The sequence below is a fragment of the Bos indicus genome, chromosome 11, assembly GCF_029378745.1.
Source record: "Bos indicus isolate NIAB-ARS_2022 breed Sahiwal x Tharparkar chromosome 11, NIAB-ARS_B.indTharparkar_mat_pri_1.0, whole genome shotgun sequence".
NCBI lineage: Eukaryota > Metazoa > Chordata > Mammalia > Artiodactyla > Bovidae > Bos > Bos indicus.
Genome location: NC_091770.1, coordinates 64,588,383 through 64,603,199, shown reverse-complemented (window position 1 = coordinate 64,603,199; position 14,817 = coordinate 64,588,383). Strand labels below are relative to the sequence as shown.

General features: G+C 49.1%; 1 protein-coding gene across 3 annotated transcripts in view; it reads right to left on the bottom strand.

Moving 5' to 3' along the window:
• Positions 1-13,220, bottom strand: part of MEIS1 (Meis homeobox 1) — a 142,761-nt gene extending 129,541 nt beyond the window's left edge. Inside the window, exons 1-6 of one of the 3 annotated variants that reach the window (XM_019970409.2) lie at positions 12,460-13,220; positions 10,373-10,599; positions 8,351-8,492; positions 7,741-7,791; positions 6,892-6,942; positions 5,352-5,498 (exon numbers count right to left, since the gene is read on the bottom strand). In XM_019970409.2, coding sequence (XP_019825968.1) covers positions 5,352-5,498; positions 6,892-6,942; positions 7,741-7,791; positions 8,351-8,492; positions 10,373-10,599; positions 12,460-12,471 — 630 coding nt within the window. In that variant the 5' untranslated portion in view covers positions 12,472-13,220. The remainder of the gene's footprint in view (positions 1-5,351; positions 5,499-6,891; positions 6,943-7,740; positions 7,792-8,350; positions 8,493-10,372; positions 10,600-12,459) is intronic. The other 2 variants (XM_019970407.2, XR_011569314.1) reach the window with 2 other exon arrangements.
• Between the last annotated feature and the right edge of the window lie 1,597 nt (positions 13,221-14,817).

The window sequence follows — 14,817 nt, the reverse complement described above, 5'->3', positions numbered from 1 at the left end:
ATCTGCTTGGCCTTAAAAAAAACCTATATTTCTACTATGGGACCACAAATAGTCTTTGTTTTTAAGAGTACGGAGTTTTACTGCATAATTTTCCGTCCGTCACCCGGCAACAGCTGTGTTTTAAATCTTTCGGACTATGACAAACATTTTAACATTTAAACATACGAGTGTTTGAAAACATAATGATTTAAAATTTGTTTATTTTCAAAGTTGGGCCATTATAGCATGATATTTCAGTTACTTTTTCAAAAGCAAGGCCCTTATTTTAAGGCCTTTTCTCCTTCTTCTTTCTTCTACTAAACTTCCCCATGTTTTCTACTAAAAATCTCTAAGTTAGGACTGATAGCAAGAGTCCCCACAACTATTCTATATATTTCCAAATGATGAACCATGGAGTCACTCTGGTGGGAGAAAAACTGCTATTTGAGTGACCTGTTGCCACAGAGCTAGTTAAATCACTGAACAACAGTTACTGTTATGGGGCTTTACTTTGTACAAAGTAGCATTAGTACCATTGCTTTCTACTAACCATAGAGCTTACACTGGGGACTTCTACTGAGAAAGAGAGAGAGAAACTAGGAAAGGGGAATAACTTTTACAGCATTAACATTTAGACTTTGAGACATTTAAAAATGTAATCGATCTCAACCTATCTGCACTGACTCTGTACCACTCTTTTTTTTTCCTTTCAAATGTTTTTGGCGTGCCCCTAATAAGAATCAATACATCCCTACTCTGACAGTCACACATAAATACACCCAAGGAGCCAATCAGAAAACAATAAAAACACACCTGGTAAACAAGTATCTTTGAAATCAAAGGATACTAAGCAACAAAGGGCCTAAAATGAACATCCCAATTAGCCACTGTAGTGACAAGCAGTCAACACCTTATTATTTAATCATTAAAGAGAATCTTGCCATAATTTCCCTCTGACATATTTCAAGAGGAATTAAGAGTATCCCACATGACTCACAACAACAATCAAAAGTAAAGTCAGATTATTCTAAGACTCCATGGCCTTCAAGGCTTGTGGACTCAGAGGTTCCAGGATTAAGACATTAAGTGAGACCCTAAAAGTACTTACAACTTAAATAAGTTGTGTCCATGTGTTAAGCATTTAGAAACAAACTAATTGACATTTTCCTATCCCTCCATGTTTGTGTCCAGTTTTTCTTAATGGATGAAAACAAAATTGCTTGCATTCCCAGTATTAGTAAATATCCCTTGGCCTCATCTATTTTTTTTTTTTTTTCTAAAGCAGTGGATCCAATAACATGAAGAACATTAGGCCTCCCCATCCCTTAGCAACACCTCCTCAAGAGAAAGCTTAAATCTCCCTTGGAGGTGTCCCCGTCCCACTTTGCAGGGAAGGGGTGTTTTCCGTCAAGTTCAAGTTCAGTTTTAAGACGGTCATCTCAAACGATGCTTTAGAAACAACGTTCTGGACTCTTCAAATAAAACACTGCCACCTGGGTTCCCCGGCCCCACTGGGAAACCAAAGCGCACTGGCCCAGGGCTGCCCCTGATCCCAGAGGCCCGGAAGCCTGCCGCTCTCCGGCCTGGGCCCTGCAGCCCCAGCGGCGGTCCCCACCCCCCACCCCCGCCTCCCCGCGTCCCCGGGGAGCTCAGCAGTGCTTGGCATTTAACCTGCCTGGCGAGCTTGGCTTTCTGGTTCCATCTCTGGGAGCCACATTACTTCTCCCCAGATGTCAGAGGCAAATCTAGATTAACATGCAACAGGGCGCCCTGCGCAGCCCGCCAGCCCTCGAACAGGAGCTGTTAAATGCAGATTCAGCCGAGGACCCCCCGGAGAACTGCTGTTGAATAAAAATTGTAATCCAAAGGGACCTTTTCTTTGCCTCCCCCTGCTTGTGGAAGAACCCGGGTTGGCCTGAGCACAGACTCAGCTAGTCCTGCTCGCTGCGAGGGGGCCTGGCCACCTCGGTTGGTGGCCTTCGGGGGCCCCAGGGACTCTTGCTTCTCTCTCCTCTCCCTCTCGCTACTGTCCTTGGAGTGGAAAATGCTTAGATTCAAGGAGTGGCGAGAAACAAACAACCCTAGGAAGGAAGGCTTTATTCGACAGCTCGTTCCTGGAGGGCGGCCTAAAGTCCAGCGTCTGGCAGCCAGATTCTTCCCCGCCTAACCCCTCTTGGCGACCCCAATTCCACCCTGGGTCCCCCAAACTCGCGCTCCGCCTCCCCGCGCCCTCCGTCCTTCTCCATCGCCAACCAGGCTCAACCCTGGCCTCGACGCCTCGCACGGTGGCCCCCTCTCTGAGCCCGCTCCCGGGGTCTCAGCCCGGACCTCGCCCCCTGCCAAGGCCGGAAAGGCCGGGTGCCCCTCCCTGCCCCCAGGCCCCGGGCGTCGGGAGCGACTGTGCCGAGCGAGGAGCGAGGCCGTCAGGAGAGGGCGCCCTGGAGGCCTGCGCCCGAGGTAGAGGGCTCTCGGACCTGGGACGTCGGGGTCTGGGAGTGGGAGTCGGGAGAGGGCGTTGAGGGTGGGGTGAGAGCGGGATTACGGCTTCTGGGGGCATCTTAATCTGATGAGAAAAACAAAACAAAGCACCAAACTAAGGACGCCTCAAGGCCAAGTAGATTTCCTCCGATTGAGCCCTCCGGGAAACCGGCTGGTATCCAAGTAATGGATTTCAAGTCCCCGCGCGGGTGGCAGCCTTCGCGCCCTCCGAGGAGAAAAGTAAAATAAAATAAACCCCACTGCCCACAGGCCCTAGAGACAGAGGGGCTAATGAGCAAACAACGCCCCGCGCTCGCACCACACCTGAAGCATCCAGGCCCGCAGCACACCCGCCACTGGGGCTCAAACTGGCTGGGCCGCATTCGCAGACAGGTGTCGAGGCAGTTTTTTCCGGGCCCGGCCCCTGGGGACGGGCGAGCCGGCTCCAATTTGGAGTACTGGCGCCCATGAGGCGGCCCTAGTACCTCTTCCCTCCGTCCCCACCTCCCAGGACAGGGGACTCCACCCCGCGACTGAGACACAGTCCCGCGTGCGCCCCACGCTCTGCGCGCCCGTCTCCAAAGGGAGCCCAGGCACTCTTGCTCCTGGCTTCTTGGAAACGGACAATTCCAAAGCACAAACTTGGGGTTTGCTGCCCTGGGCCCAAGTGAGACCTCGGTGAGCCCGAGAGGGTCCCGCGAGCGCGCCCACGCGCACAGGCCCACCGAGCCACGAGCTTAGCCAGAGCTGCGAAGCCCCCAGTCTTAAGCGGCCGGGAGGGAGGCACGCTGCTCATTTTATAGTTGGGGGAGGAGAATGAAGTACCAGCTTTTACCCCTGACCACTGCCCACCACCAACCCGCATGTCTCAAATAAAGGTAACTAACAAAAGTTTACCTAAGGAGTAGAGGGAGAACTCAATTTTGTTTTACCAATTTTGTACCCCCTAAAACACCCCTAACTCTGGTCCTTTATCTTTGATTTTAATAAAATAATGATTCGTTGAGGAAAATGGGGTATAAATCTTCATTTTGGAGGCAATTAAAGTGTTGATTTCATTCATGCCCCTAAGCGATTCTTGTAATTTGCTCAAATAGCTTTATGTACCCAGCACTCCGGAGCTTTTAGAATCCCATTTTCTAGTTAGGCTTGTTGGATTACAATTTTTATTCAACAGCAGCTACCCGAGGGTTCCTCAGCGGAATCTGCATTTAACAGCTCCGGGGAGAGGGCTGGCAGCCTGAACCAGGAGGGAGGCCGAGCGGCCGGCGGGGTGGGAACCGGGGGCCGCTTGCTGGTTTCCCACCTCGGCGGGGCCGCGCTAGGATCGCGCAGGCTGCCTGTTCCCGGCACTCGTCTACACTGCCGAAAGTTTGTAACTCGCCAATTAGAAAAGACCCGGCGCGTTGACGCTTTTAAAGCTCAGCTTTGCCTACCCTCCACTTCTTTTGGGAAAAAGGAGGAATTCCGCCTCTGCCGAGGGGGTCACCCAGAGAAATCCAGGTTGGGGATTGAAGGGAGTGATACGGAGAGAAGGAAACTTGAATATGACACCAAGACGAGTAGTCGAGCACTTCGGCAAGGACTCTGCCAGACAGTCGCTGGCCAACCGTGATCATGGCAGAGCTTGCAAAGAAAACTCTGTATGACTGGCTGTCCTTTGGCTTAACAAAGGCAGGCTGCTCTCTCTCACAAGACAGGACTCACGTGCCAAGTCAGAAAGAGAAACAACTCAGGGCCTTCACTTATAGCTGGACAGGCGCAGGAGGCCCGCCACCCAGATCTCTAGACGCCCTGCCATAATTCGCAACCGAAAGCTGTCCTGAACCCTGTTTCATCTCATCCACTCCTCACGTTTTCACTTTCAGTGCATTTTCTCAACTCCTTTGGGCCGACACAGAGACAGGAGTGAGGGAGAGAGGGACTAGGAACAAACATTGGTGTTGGGGTGAGAGAAATCTGCCCCCACCCCCAGCAACTCCAAATAAAAGTCGTCCCCACTTAGCAACGCAGCGGAAGAAGGGCCTGGAGGGAGGACGAGAGAGAGGAGGGGGCGAAGCCAGCGGAGGCCGGCAGCGAGAGCAGGGCGGCGCGAAGTCCCCCACCCGCCACACCGCCACACCGCCACACCGCCACACCGAGGGAGTCGCGAGGAGCCCCTGACGCAGACGCTTCCAAAAGCTGCCAACCCAGAGGGCCCAGAGCACGTACCGGCTGGAGGATGAGGAGAAAGGAGGAGGAGAAACGTCCATATTTATCTGTTTTTCTAACCTCGGCCTGGTCTTATTTTTTCTATTAAGTACAATAAAATGGGCGAGCTTGCAGCGAGCACTGCACAAAGCAATGTTCAGTGAGGTCTAGAAGCGTTCGGCCGAGGAAAACTGACAAGACAGGCTAATGAACCGTATAGACAGGGAGAAAATAGCATGCATTTGCTAGATTTCAAACCCTCCCTGTCTCTCTCAGACCACCTATCTTGGGTTTATTCCTAATAAAATAAGAAATAAGCAGTCCTTACACTTTTCTTTTCTTTGAGAGAGAAGGGGGAAAAAATGCTCCAGAACAAAGCCCTACCACCAGAGGCGGTCACTGGCAGTTAACACTCCCATTATTGTAGAGGGTAAATAAAATAAAGACAAAAATTAAAAGCGACAAGAAACAGGTCAAGTTTGCAGGCAAAGCTTTTACAAGCTCATCTCTCCAGGTCGAATCCCAGAGCCAGCCTTAATGAAGCAATAATAGCCACATTATTCAAAAATTTTCATTTCGATGGAAATGTATCTAAAAGGGACTTAATCATATGCAAATAATAAAAGGAGGTGGTAGTGATCCAGCAAGCAATATGCATACAGATTTTTTTTTTCCCAGGGATGTTGAAATTGAAAAGCGCATACCTGGTCAGTTAGATTTGCTGATCTTGTTATATCTTCACTGTCTGATTTTGATCCTCCTTCTCTATCGTCTATCACCAAATCGATAGGCATTTTCCCTTTCAAACAGCTAATATACCGGTGGCAGAAATTGTCACATAATTCGTGTACCTACATTATGACAGAAATAAAAAAATGGAAATATAATCAGGAGTTCATAAATGACATTGACAAGTGCAATCCACCCCCCTTGTGAGATCCAAACTTCTAAATAGGGGAAACACAGGGCAATTGTCCTCCAGAGACCCCCAGACGCATCCAGAATTAGGAATAACTTTCTTTTCTAGCAAAATAGAGATATCCCAGAAAATTGACAGTGACAAGATGCTTCACAGGCTACAACATATTCAACACCCGTGTTAAATTCATCTGCTCCTGGGGCCGTGGCCATTAAAGAGGTGACCTACGTGGGTGACATTTAAGGTAAACTATTTAATTTTGTCCAGTTATTTTTATCATAAATCCTTTTCCAACATGTCTAAGCAAAAACTTAAATATACATATATATGTATGTATATAAAGGACCAGTACTGTGTTGGTATACGATATATGCCTGACAACCCAAGTCCCTTTAACATTGGTAATTAGGGTTTCTATCTATAAGAAGCATATATTAGGATGCTTCCTTAAAAAAAAAAAAAAAAAAAGACTCCTGATATGGTGTGTGGGGGGGAACTCTTACAGCCACAAAAAGGTATCAAACTGATTAATTTTTTAAGGGAAAAGAATGCTTCAAAACATTTAGGGATAGGTGGAGCGGTGTCTTACAGGACACAGGCATCACTGACATGCAAAAATTCACAAGAAACCCCAGTGTGCTTACAATTTAATGTTACTTTGAATTACAATGCATTAAGTTTTTACTGCTGAGATTTATAGAACAGCTAGCAAAATCATGTTATCCCACACGCTTTCTTGAGTGTGAAGGTGGGATATGTGCAGGATTCCCAGATTCAAGAAACTGACACAACTATCAACTCTGCTTTGTCTCCGCAGAACCTTTAAAGTGCCTCCCCCACCGCCTCCTCCACACTCCTTGCCCACTCCTCCTCCCACTCCGCCTCTCCCCCTGTATCTGACCTGCCGCTGCTCTCAGACTGTCTTCCAGAAACTCACTGAAACTAAACAAAACTTTCCCCCCACTCAGAGGTAGCAAAGAAGACTAGGAGGAAGAAGAGAAGGTACAACCTGTGAAGCAAATTCAGGATAGCTTTCTACGCATCGAAGGGGATGCAGAGCCCTGCAACTACTTACACAAAGCCAGCAAGGTATTAAGAATGAATACAAGGCTAGGGCGTTTGTGATCCCAGTTTTAGTGTCTAAAATTGTAATTAAACTGCAAAGAGAAATGGACGCAAAGATTGGCCTTGACACTAATTACCAGAAAGAAAGACGTTTATGCAAATATCTTCGAAGCCTGAACTTCAGCCATTCTGAACCCTCCCTTTCTGTGTTTTTGGGCGTGAGGGGGAAGCAAAAGGAGAAAAAAAGCTAGAGAAATTACCTTCTCTAATTCCAACAGATGAAACCTTAATACTTGTATGGCTTGAATCATCTGCAAAGATACAAAAAGAATGAGCGCCCCATTCGTAGTTTGCAGAAAATTGGCTGTCACAACTCTAACATCCCCAGCCCTCCCCTCCCCCCAGTAAATAGAGTTATTTTGATTTATGGCCATAACACTAAAACTTAACAGCAGCGACTGGGTACCATCTAGAGGTTTATATTTCTTAAGGAGAAAAAAACAGCTAAAACAACAACCAAGCATCTAAGTGGGGGTCATAAACACTCTTCTTGCCCATGGCTCCCCTCTTTCTCAGCCCCACTGCCCCTCCACCACCCCCAAAGGGCCGCACCCCTCCACTAGGTATTTCCTTGGAAGGTGTGCACGGAAAATATTCCCAATAGTTTCCAAACTGTGGCTCTTCACACTGCAAACTTTCTGCCGCCTTCTGCACACCTTTCCGATAAACTGGTGGTTTGGGAGGTCTGGCCTGGTTGCTTGCCCTCATGACGCGACTTTGAGGGCTGGGAAGTCCGCAAAGTTTAAGCACACACGCTGACAGGCCCGGAGATAAATCCCCGGGCTGATTAGAGCCGCGCTGCCCGGCTGTCATAAAAAACAAAAGCTCGCGTTTCCCCGCGCCGGTTCACCCGGCCCCTCTCGAGGTGAATTTATTTCCCCGGGACCCCGTCCCGGCCCACTTGCCGGTGGATGGAAACCCTGGCAGCCCACTTGCAAGCTATGGGAGGACGGGTCTAGAAACCTCAGGGCTCTCAAAGCAAAGCTTGGGGAGAAGGCGGGGGTGGGGGAGGGATGATGTGGGGAGGGGAGTAAGGGGTCCGCTCTTACCAAGTTATCCAGTTCTGGATTAGAAGAAAAGAGAGGTTTTTCTGCGCGAATCTAAATACAAGTGAGAAGGAGAGGGGAGAGGGAGGGGAAAGGGGGGGGGGGAGAAAGAAACATTTGAAATCTGGTAGCCTTCCTAGTTTCTTGCCTCATTACACTGTCGGGGGCAGGATGTAACCTCCGGGACAGACTCGGTGACACCGAGTTCGTCCCGTGCAGAAACCCTTCAATGTGAGTCAAATAATCCGAAAACAAGCCCAGAGCACAGGGTTACTTCTCCCAGCAGTATGCTGCTAAGAGATCCCTGCCCAGCTAGCCAATTCCAAGGAAGGTCCTGCGCGGGGGGTGGGGTTTGGGGTCGCATTTTACAGAGAGAGCTTTCTGCGTCGGGTTAGGGAGCGGGAGTGGGTCAGAAGTGGGGTGATTTTCAGGCATCCGCAAACAGACACTGATTTAGGAGGAAAAGCTCAGGAAGATGTAACAGGCCTGGCTTAGGGCAGACTGTTCAGCTGGTTACTTTTGCAAATGTGCTGGGGCGGGGGTGGAGGGAGGTTCTTTCTTTCTTTTTTTTTTTTTTTTTCCTTTTTACTTTTGAAACATTGATTTTGCTGACCTGTTTGGCGAACACGGCTATATCTTCATTGAATGACTCTGACGAGCAGACGTCCCCGCCCGCCACCCCCGGCTCGCGGGGGGTACAAGTAGCTAATTCACATTTCTCAAAAATCAGTGCTAAGAGAGGGAAGAGGGGGTGTCTGCAAGAAAATACAACAGTCACAAACAACACAATGGTTAGTCCCACGGCAGTGAAACAAGGAGCCCAAGAAAAACAGCCGGAGGAGCTCAAGACGGAGACCTCCCTCTCCCTGATTTTGACATCTACTTGTTCCCCTCCCCTCATCCCTACCCCCCAGGTGACTGCTCACCTCCCCTTCCTCCTTGGGCCCCCCAAAGTCGGAGGCCCTCAGCCATGGACCGTATCTGAGGACCGGTTCAGCCTATCTGGCCTGAGAAATTAGTAACATTTGCTAAGAATAAAACCCAAGCGGTTCCAGCAGCCATTTTGAATTAAGTTTCCCACCCCGACCAGCCCTCGGCCCTCCGATGCACACCCAGGACCTGGAAGAGGAGAAAGGCGCCGGGCGCAGGAGGTGGGAAATCTCGTTCAAGTGGGTTCCTCCGAGGCCGCCCCAGGAAGCTCAAACTCTGGGGATCTTGGAGGCAGGCGCTCAGCTAACTTGGGGCAAGGACCTCTCTGGCTGTGGGACCGACCGACTGTCAGAGGGCTGGACCACGGATCCTGACCCCACGGCCCTCAGAGGGCTGGAGGGCTCCTCCTCGGCTCCCTGCACACTTCCCTCCCTTCGCCGACGGTCCCCACCGCCCCCCCCACCCCCACCCCCCAAGAAAGTTCCTTCAAATGTGCCTGCGGTCAGGCCTTTCATTTTGTCCCTGCGTAATGGCAAAGCAGCTAGTATTGCGAGGGGCCTAGATGTTGCTTATCTCAGCCCATGAAAAACAAAACAAAACAAAAAAAAGTCTCTTCTAATGCCCAAAGAGGTGTCTCGAGTCTTTTATTAGCTCTCACAGCTCGGCTGGGAATTTAACAGTTTGGGGTCCTTTTCAAAGCTTCCCCAAATGTTCTGTCCGGGAGCCTAAACCATTTGCAGTTAACGCTGCGGAGAGGACGCTGGGATTTAAACAAGCCCATTGCACAAGGGACCAGAAGATAAAGCAGAAAGGGTTTTTAGTCCGGGAGGGTCAGTGTTACCTGATTTTTTGTTTTTCAAAAGTAGAAATAAATAAAAATAAAAGTGGCTGCAAAGTAAAAAGCGGTCCCCCAATACATCAGCACACAGTAGGCACAAGTGACTTTCAGAGGGTTTTGGTCTAACCCCAGGGCCCAGGAGAACACGGTGTGAACCGCAGCAGAACACTACACCGGCCGAGAGCACCCCGCATCTACTTCTAAATCCTGCAAGTTTCGCCCTTAAACACAAAGTCCTAAAACGGCCAGAAGTTTCTTAAGGTCTGTAACAATTCAGAGTGAGCTCCTCTCCTCGACTACAGTGGTCAAACTCCATAAATGCAAAGCCTGTTCCCCCTTGCCTGACCTGCAACTGTCCTCCCTTGATTTTATTGTGCGGTGGCAAGGCCAGCATACGGTGGTTGAGTAAACTTAGCAAGTCAGAACAATCAGTGGCTTAAAAGATTTTCCTTTAAACTAAAAGTTTCGTTTCAACACAAAGGCGCCTACGTTTAGAAATCCCCAACACTTTCCCCGAGAAGTCGAGCAAGTGAGGACTCCAACCCGCTGAACTACGGAGCCGGAGTCTGCGGGGGGTGGTGGGAGGCCGAGGGACCTTTGGCAACTTCCGCACGGCGACCCCTCCGCGGGCTTGGCCTCGGAGGAGCTGGACGCTGGACCCGCGCGGAGCCTGAGCGGAGACGGGGGGCGGGGGGCGTCTGGGCTGGCCGCCTCCCCCAAATCTCCATGCAAAGAGAATGAAAAGTCACCAAATAATGTACCTCCAAATCCAGAGAGCTCTGACTTTCCTCCTATCGAGGGCAAAGGGAAATGGGGAAAGAAAGCCTCGCCTCAAAACTGCTGAACCTGCTGCCCCGTCGTACCTACCCATAAATGGCATCTTTATCTCTCTTTAAAGCGTCATTGACCGAGGAACCCATGCTGGGAGCCATGGCGTTGGTGTGGGCTGTGTGCGGATACTGATGCGAGTGCAGAGGAGGCCCGTGGTTCAGGTGGTGGACGGGCTGCATGGACCTGGCCGCATGCGGGTCCCCATACATCGTGGAGGGAATGCCTACTCCATCCATGCCCCCGTAATGGGGCAGATCGTCGTACTGCATGACAAACAGGAGAGAAACAAGGTTCAGAAGGCCAGGCAGGCACATAGGGGAGACAGCAGGGCACGGAGCTTATACAATGTCAGTCCAGCTGGATCCTTCAACCCCGAATTCGGGGGCCTTGCCTCTCTGTAGTTGAGATTTCTCATTAAAAAAAAAAGTTTTTTAAAGTAAAAACTCTAGGATTCTCGGTGAGACTCAGCTAGATGGAATGGTTTTGCCCTAACTTGTGTCCCTATCAACTAGTCAGAAATTCAGGATCCTTTGGCAAGGAAGGAAGGAAGAAAGAAGGAAGAAAGGGAGGCATTCTCCCGGAGGGCGGAAGGTAAATCGTGCATGTCTCTAGAGGAGGAAATTCAAAATCACAATAATAAAACGTGCCAGGACAGGGCAACAAACCTGCCTAGTTTCACAGCCCCTTCCCATCAGGGGGAATTAAAAAAAAAAAAAAAAAGTTACGATGAGAACAGCTAAGCCAAGCACGTGAATTCAGACAGGCTTCTCATTTTATTTCCCGGCCAGCGTGGGGTTAGGCAGTCCTGCAAGACACTGCATTTCCTTTGCTCTCCAAGACAAACTCTGCAAAATCATACAAAACTAACTGCCCCCTTTGTAAGTGAAACTCAGAGAAGGGTAACTTCTCTTGGACATTAGGGCTGAATTTAGAATTAGCCAATATTCCCCCCAAGTTAAAAGAAAATCTATAGTTGGAGCAGTTATTCTATATTTTTTCTACTGCTATGAACTTTCCCCCTAAACTAGAAGGCAATGAGGTAGATGTTAGTCATCAGGTTTAAAGCAAATTTAAAAGTAAATGCACATTCATACCACCACCCCCCCATCTTCCTTCTCCAGAAAAACTACTTTCATATTGTCATTATTTTTGTGTGCAAAATTTAGCTATTGAGGTTTTTCTCATTGCTTCATTTCAGGCCAGTTCTTTTCCCAAGATTTGGAGGCACTGAGAGTGAAATGATTTTCAAAGAGGAATTACCACTTTCATCTCCTTAAAGACAGAGGTGTGAAAAGAGTTTGGAAGAACGCTGACATTTGCCTGAACCAAAGGAGTAAAGAAAAAATGTGTCAGCCTAGTAACTTTCTTTTGCAAACAGCGCTTTGAGGGCCAGGGCACAATTTATGCAAGGAAGGCTTTTTGTAGATCCCCTTTCTTTAAAGAAACTACGTCTGTTGGGTTGTCATTGTCTCACTTTACTCTCACTACATTTCCATTCAAATGGGAATATTGGGGAAATTAGTATTGCATTTTTAAAGTGAATAGTTGTGTGCTTAGTATCCAATTAGTGTAGGGCTTTGCTAAGAAAAACTTACAAAATACTACCTTGTATAAAAAGTCATGTACATAAAAATTACTTTTAAAAGATGAATGCTTTCCGACCCCCCCAAATCTGTTGTACTATGACAGTTATTTGCTTAAAAATGCTACACCCTTCCAGTGATATTAAAGATGAGCATAATCAATAACATATCAGAAGTTTCTCACTGCTTATTTTAGTTTAAAAATAGCTTTAAACTTCTGCTCCTTGAATGTTCAGGCTATATAACATCAAGTATCCAGCGCTTTTTGTTTTTTAAACAGATGATTGTCCGAGCTTGTATTTTTATTTATATAGCTGCTGGTTAGGAACCTATAGGAAACTTGATTACTTGAATTAACAATTACATGTAACATGCATAAGTCTACAAATGCATTGAATAAATCCTCTTGCTTTAGGCCACGGCTTTAGGAGCCTCATTCAAAAAAAGACAGAGAAAAAAGGAAACTTTTTAGCAGTGTCTTTCAGCCACGTTTCAATTTAATCTCACATTTGAGTTCCACAATTGTTTTTTAATACGTACCCTTTGCGCCATCGGCCTCCCTGGCTCCCTTCCTACTTCAACTTCTAATATATCCTCTTTAAGGCCAGTGTGAAAAGAAACAAATACGTAAACTCCCCCGGAAAAAAAAAAAAAAAAAAAGCACGACGAAAAATCCCTTAACGTCTCCAGCAACGTGAGCTACTGGTCCCAGATCTTCGGTCTACGGGACCTGAAGCAAAGCGCCCGAGTCACTGAGCATAAAAGCGCTCCGTTTCCAAGACAGCAGCAGGGGCAAGGAAAAAAAAAAAAAAAAGGCAGATCTTCTCTCCCCAAAAAATCAGTTTAAAAAAAAAAAAGAGCGCCCCTCAGACCCAACTACCAAATCTCATGGCTTTCTGCCACTCCGGCTGTCAATCACAGGCGAGGTTGTCAACGTGGTGAATGAATGATCATCCGCTCTGTCTTCTTCTGGTCAGAACACCTCAAATGTTAATATTCAAATGCACAAAGCCCTAGCGTTCGCTTCCCTTGAATCAGTCCTAATTCCTAATCAGTTTCTCTCTTCTCTCGCTCGCTCTCTCTTTCTCTTTCTCTCTCTCTCTCTCCGTCTTTGCAACTGCTGCACTGGAGGGAGATTAGAGGAGGAGGTTTAAAAAAAATGTCTGTCTGAGTTTGTCTTAAAGGAGCCACGATCGATGCTGCCCGCTTGCAGTCCCCGTGCGTGTGTAAAGTGTGTGTTGCACAGGCGGAGAGGTGGATTCCGACCAGAATGCTAGAACCCGGAAGTAGTGGTGGCCATAACAGGTCGCGTCTTACACAATGCATTGGGCTGCAGCAAGTAGACTCCTCGGCAGGGGTGGGTGCGCGAAGCGAGCTCTGGCCGCACTGGAGAGGCAGAGAGGCGCTCCATTAAATCGCACGCCCAGGCACAAACACCCACACACCCAGGGCACACGCTCACAAGCGCAGGCAGAAGCCCCCGGCCGCCGGTTTTATTTTCCGTATTCTTTTCTCTCCCTCCCCCTCCAGACTCTCTCCCCAAAGCTGACTCTCTTGAAATAAATCGGGAATAAACGCGGGACAAACCGCAGCGGGAGTTCTTTTGCACAGGGCTCCGCGGATAGACTTCCTGACTTTCCTCGAAATTATTGGGGTCTGCCTGTGTTTTTCGGGTCTGAGGGGGGCTGATGCAGAAATTAGTGGATTCTTAGAACCAATACTCCAGGTAGAAAAGTCAAACCGAGAGCGAAGAGGAAGAGGAGCAGGAGCAAGGCTGCGAAAGGGTCTGCTAAGGAGTCCTGAGAACGCGGGGTGGGGATGGCTGGGGCTTTCTGCAGATCTAGCTTAAGAGTTTTTTTGCTGTCAGAGGTGGACACTCGCCCCGAGAAAGCAAATGCTTGTCTTTTCTCATTCTGGGGGTCTGAACCTCCCCATCTCCTAGTCTTGGAGGCCCCCAGCCCCAGCCCTAGCGTCCTGCGCGAAGTGAGAGAGGAAGGGAGGGAACAATGAGCCGAGAGCCGGGAATGTGCCCCCAGCGCCTGTTTACAAACACGAAGCTATTTATGATCGCCGGAAAGCGAAACCCGACTCGGGCTCGGAGCAGCCCAGACCTCGCGGGTGGAGCCCGGACCAGGAGCCGCGGGGACTGAAGCTCTTTCTCCGACAGGCTCCCGAAGAGACGGCCGTGCGCCCAGGGCGCGGCGCGGCGCGGCGAGGTCGGCGCGCTCGGCTAGGGCTACAGCCGCGCCGCCTTTGTCTTCGAGGCGCCGAGGGGCTCCGGCCTCCGCCGTGCTCTTTCCGCGGCGACGCCCCGCGCTCTTCTCCCCGGACCTTCTTACCCTTAGTCCGCTTTTCAATCCCCAGTCCGGCGCAGGGAAAAAACTCCCAGTGCCAAAGAAAAAGAAATTCACTTCTGGGGTTGAAATTTCAGACAAAAAGCTGCCCCTACCCACAACTCGGAGGCCCCAGCCAGCCACTAGTGTGAACTTTCTCTTTTTAAATACCTATTCTCCAGTTTACTCAAGAAAATTCCTTTTCTTTATTCTCCCACTCTAATTCTGTCTTTTATTATAATATTTAGTGGTGCCATTTTCGTTTTTATTTTTCTGCCCGCCCGGCTCTGATCTGCCGAGATGGTTCAGTCGTAGCCGCTCGACCAGCGGGCTGGAAACCTCACATCCCGGAGAGCAGGGCTCGCAGCTCGCTCGGCTCGGAGCAGGATTTTTTTTTTCCTCCCTCGACAGAAACCTCGCAGAAAACTCCCCCTGCGGTCGACTGGAAAATGAACTCACCCAAATCTCGGTAGGCAGCCGGGAGGAGGGCTCGACCAATCAGAAGGCGCCCCTGCCAAGGCTGCCGCGCATTGGCTGCGGGGAAAATCAATTATCAAATAATCGA